Genomic DNA, 3,038 nt, shown 5'->3' on the forward strand with positions numbered 1-3,038 from the left:
GAGCTCCTTTGTGCATGTATATAATTTTCTTTTTATTTCAGCAAAGTTTCTCTAACTAAGCATACATTAAGTTGAATGCAAACATATTTCAAAAACTACCACCTATTGCTATGTTACCAATTCAGGAATGACATACCTTGCTATCTTCCCAGTACTGTGCCAGACACTGGTCTCCAGGTTTCCAAGAGTGTTCCACAATATGACTTTTCTCTTGACCTCGTGGACCTTGACCTCTGCCTTGTCCTGACCTTCTTTTAGGTCCTGAGTTGTTAGAAGTGGTTTTCTTTGGGGGCGGCTCCCTGTTGGGGGGACAAGTTGAGTTTGATGGCTTGATTGGCCCAGTTCTTTTGTGCTCCATATCTCCATTTTGGAAATGAGAAGGATCCCCTGTCATCACTCGAGATTCGCGTGATCCCCCCACTTCTTGGGACGGCCCTGAGCTTCCTCCCCTCAAGTTAAAGTTTGGAGGCCCGCTATCCCTTTGTCGGTCAAAGTGTTCCGAGTTTGGCCGGTCATTCTTCCCCTTCCTCCTGCTGTTGGGTTCTTCAGTTCTCTCTGTACGCCTATTATTTCCTCTTCCATCCACCTCACTGCCTGCAGAATTAGTCAGTTTAGATGTGGGTACATTGTCTTTTACCCCTCTCCTGTGAGACAGTCCGGCCATGTTCCCACCACCACCATCTCCGTTTCTGGATCGCTGGTGGTGAGAGCCACTAAACTCCATCTGCTGCTGAGGTTCTTTTGAACGTGTGAAAGTAGTTGGGAAGGAAGGAGGAAAAATCTGCTCATCTCGTGTCTCTCTCCTGTCATTCTGCGATCTGTCTGATGTGCCTCGTGACCATCGCTCCTGGCCCTTCCACTGCTGGGCTTGAGCTGATGTATGGGAGGTTGTACAGTTAGAGAGAGGCTCCTGGCCAGGTTTCGGAAAATCAGTGTCCCTATGGAAGCGAGGGGGTTTGTCATTCCTTTGTTGCCTGTGGTCATAATGCGAGGAGAACTTGGACTGAGATGTGTCTTTGGAGTAATAGTCTGAGTTGGAGAAATTAGCTTTACTCTCATGATGTCTCTGAGGTGCCTGGCTCTTTGACTCTGAGAAAACACACCAAAACAGGGAATTGTAATAAAACATTATGGCAAAACAATATTAGAATAAATAATATTGAAAAGACCATATTACTATATACCACACACCCATATTCAATGATGATTAAAGATCACTAAAAAGATCAACAAAAACATGAAGGGAGCAGTAGTAAATAAAAGATGAGAATATCGTCAATGGAATCACCAAACCATATGAACTTTGGTCAAACACAACCAAATATTTAAATATACAGTATATAAAAATGTGTTCATGCCCACTTTCAATTACAGCCCAGTGCTGCATTGGTCTTCTACACTAGCGCTGATTTCAGAGACAGAGAATAATTCCCCTCAGCTCACTATAGCCAGATAGACAGATGTCTGTCCATGTTAACATACTGTTGAGAACTGGCTTGAAAAAGTACACCAACATCACCCATATTTAATATCATGAAATGTGCCTCTTCCTGAAACACGTCAAGTAGAAACTTAAAGCTTGATGGTTGTAGGCCAGACAGAGGTACCAAGGCAGTTTAGAATGAAATCCAGACCAGTTCACTCACCATCAATGGAGAAAACTCCCATCTTGGATTCCAGAAAGTCAAACAGAGTGCTTGGTCCAGATGGCCTTCCCCCTCCTCCCTCCTCCTCGTCTTCATTTCTGGATCGGCCTCTCCCCTTTCCTCTGGCTGAGAAGAGTCCAAAAATAAACTTATATAGACCCGGTAACAAACAGTTTGATCAATGAAACAGGATGTTTGTACACTGTGATTATCCATATCGAAGGTGTCTGTGACAAAGATGCCTGTGTCCATAGGTTTGTTTGCATGTGTATTAATTTTAAACCTGAACACCACTGATACTGATTAATTACTTTTGCTCAGTGTGAAGAGTAATATAGCAACACATATACACTTAAAGATTACATGAATGGCTCACTCTGAGGATCCATGTCTACAGCAACAATAAAAGCTTTGAAAACAGTCCTTCCTCACAGTTTTTGTACCGCATGATAAAAAACAAATCTTGTCAGTTGTTAGGTTCAGTAAGGTGCTGCTGCAGGTTGATTGTCAGCACTGAAACAAATACAAAACAATGACTGCTGGTAAAGTAGAATATCCATCTGAAACCTTATAGTGGGCTTGGGAAAACAATTGCGGTAAATGGACTAAAACAAGCAAAACCGCCACTGTGTAACTTTAACTGGGCTGTAGGTGATTTTCACTGCATTAAGAGGACCTCCATATCGCTCCCCAAAACCTCACTGTTACTTGGTAGAAACCTTTTCAGGCTATGGGCAATTTTTCAAGCAAAGCACACAGTGGGCAGGTGTGTATGTATCTATCTATGTATGTATGTACATACGTACCTCTGGGTTGGGGCTTGTTTTCAGCTACCACAGGGCCAGGTCTGCTACCAGAAGATCCAGTCAGTAGGCTGTTTAGTGCCACCTCAAGGTTGTTGTTATTATCCATCAGAGCCTGTCGAGCAGCCTCTCTGTTAAAGCCCATCTCCATGATGTCTCTCAGAGCACGTTCATCCACCTACACACAGAACGTAATGTAATATTAGACACAGGAGCAAGATTGAATTGAACAGAGGAAGATGGATTGAGTGGATAGCGGAGAAAAACAAACCATGGCAAAATAATATTTGAATAAATATTTTAATAATCTTTAGTGGCCCAGACACGGGTGTCACTGTGTAAGTTTTGTTTTAGGTTGGAATAATATGCATTCAAGTTTCACACCATCATTAATGCATTCCAAAGCCAAACACTATAGCATCCTCTTCCATCCTATTTATGTATTTAGCCCAAAGCTGGCTGAGTTTAGCCACCAAACTGGAAGGTCACTACACAAAGCTAGACAAATGGACTGCCACTTGATTAGAAAACCTGACCAGAGCTCCAGTTGGTTTAGATTTCCACAATATCATAATCAATGTCTCACCCA

At 42.6% G+C, this 3,038-nt stretch overlaps 1 protein-coding gene across 1 annotated transcript; it reads right to left on the reverse strand.

The window, feature by feature from the left end:
* Positions 1-37: 37 nt before the first annotated feature.
* LOC111646037 (tudor domain-containing protein 3-like) lies at positions 38-2,649 on the reverse strand. The gene is made up of 3 exons (XM_023395460.2): positions 2,453-2,649; positions 1,647-1,772; positions 38-1,089 (listed from the first exon to the last, which is right to left on the reverse strand). Exons 1-3 carry the CDS (start codon positions 2,598-2,600, stop codon positions 122-124), a joined length of 1,242 nt encoding a protein of 413 aa, XP_023251228.2. The 5' UTR covers positions 2,601-2,649; the 3' UTR covers positions 38-121.
* Positions 2,650-3,038: the final 389 nt, after the last annotated feature.

The sequence above is a fragment of the Seriola lalandi genome, unplaced genomic scaffold, assembly GCF_002814215.2.
Source record: "Seriola lalandi dorsalis isolate HSWRI2012SDOR001 ecotype SW California unplaced genomic scaffold, Sedor1 jcf7180001963376, whole genome shotgun sequence".
Lineage (NCBI taxonomy): Eukaryota > Metazoa > Chordata > Actinopteri > Carangiformes > Carangidae > Seriola > Seriola lalandi.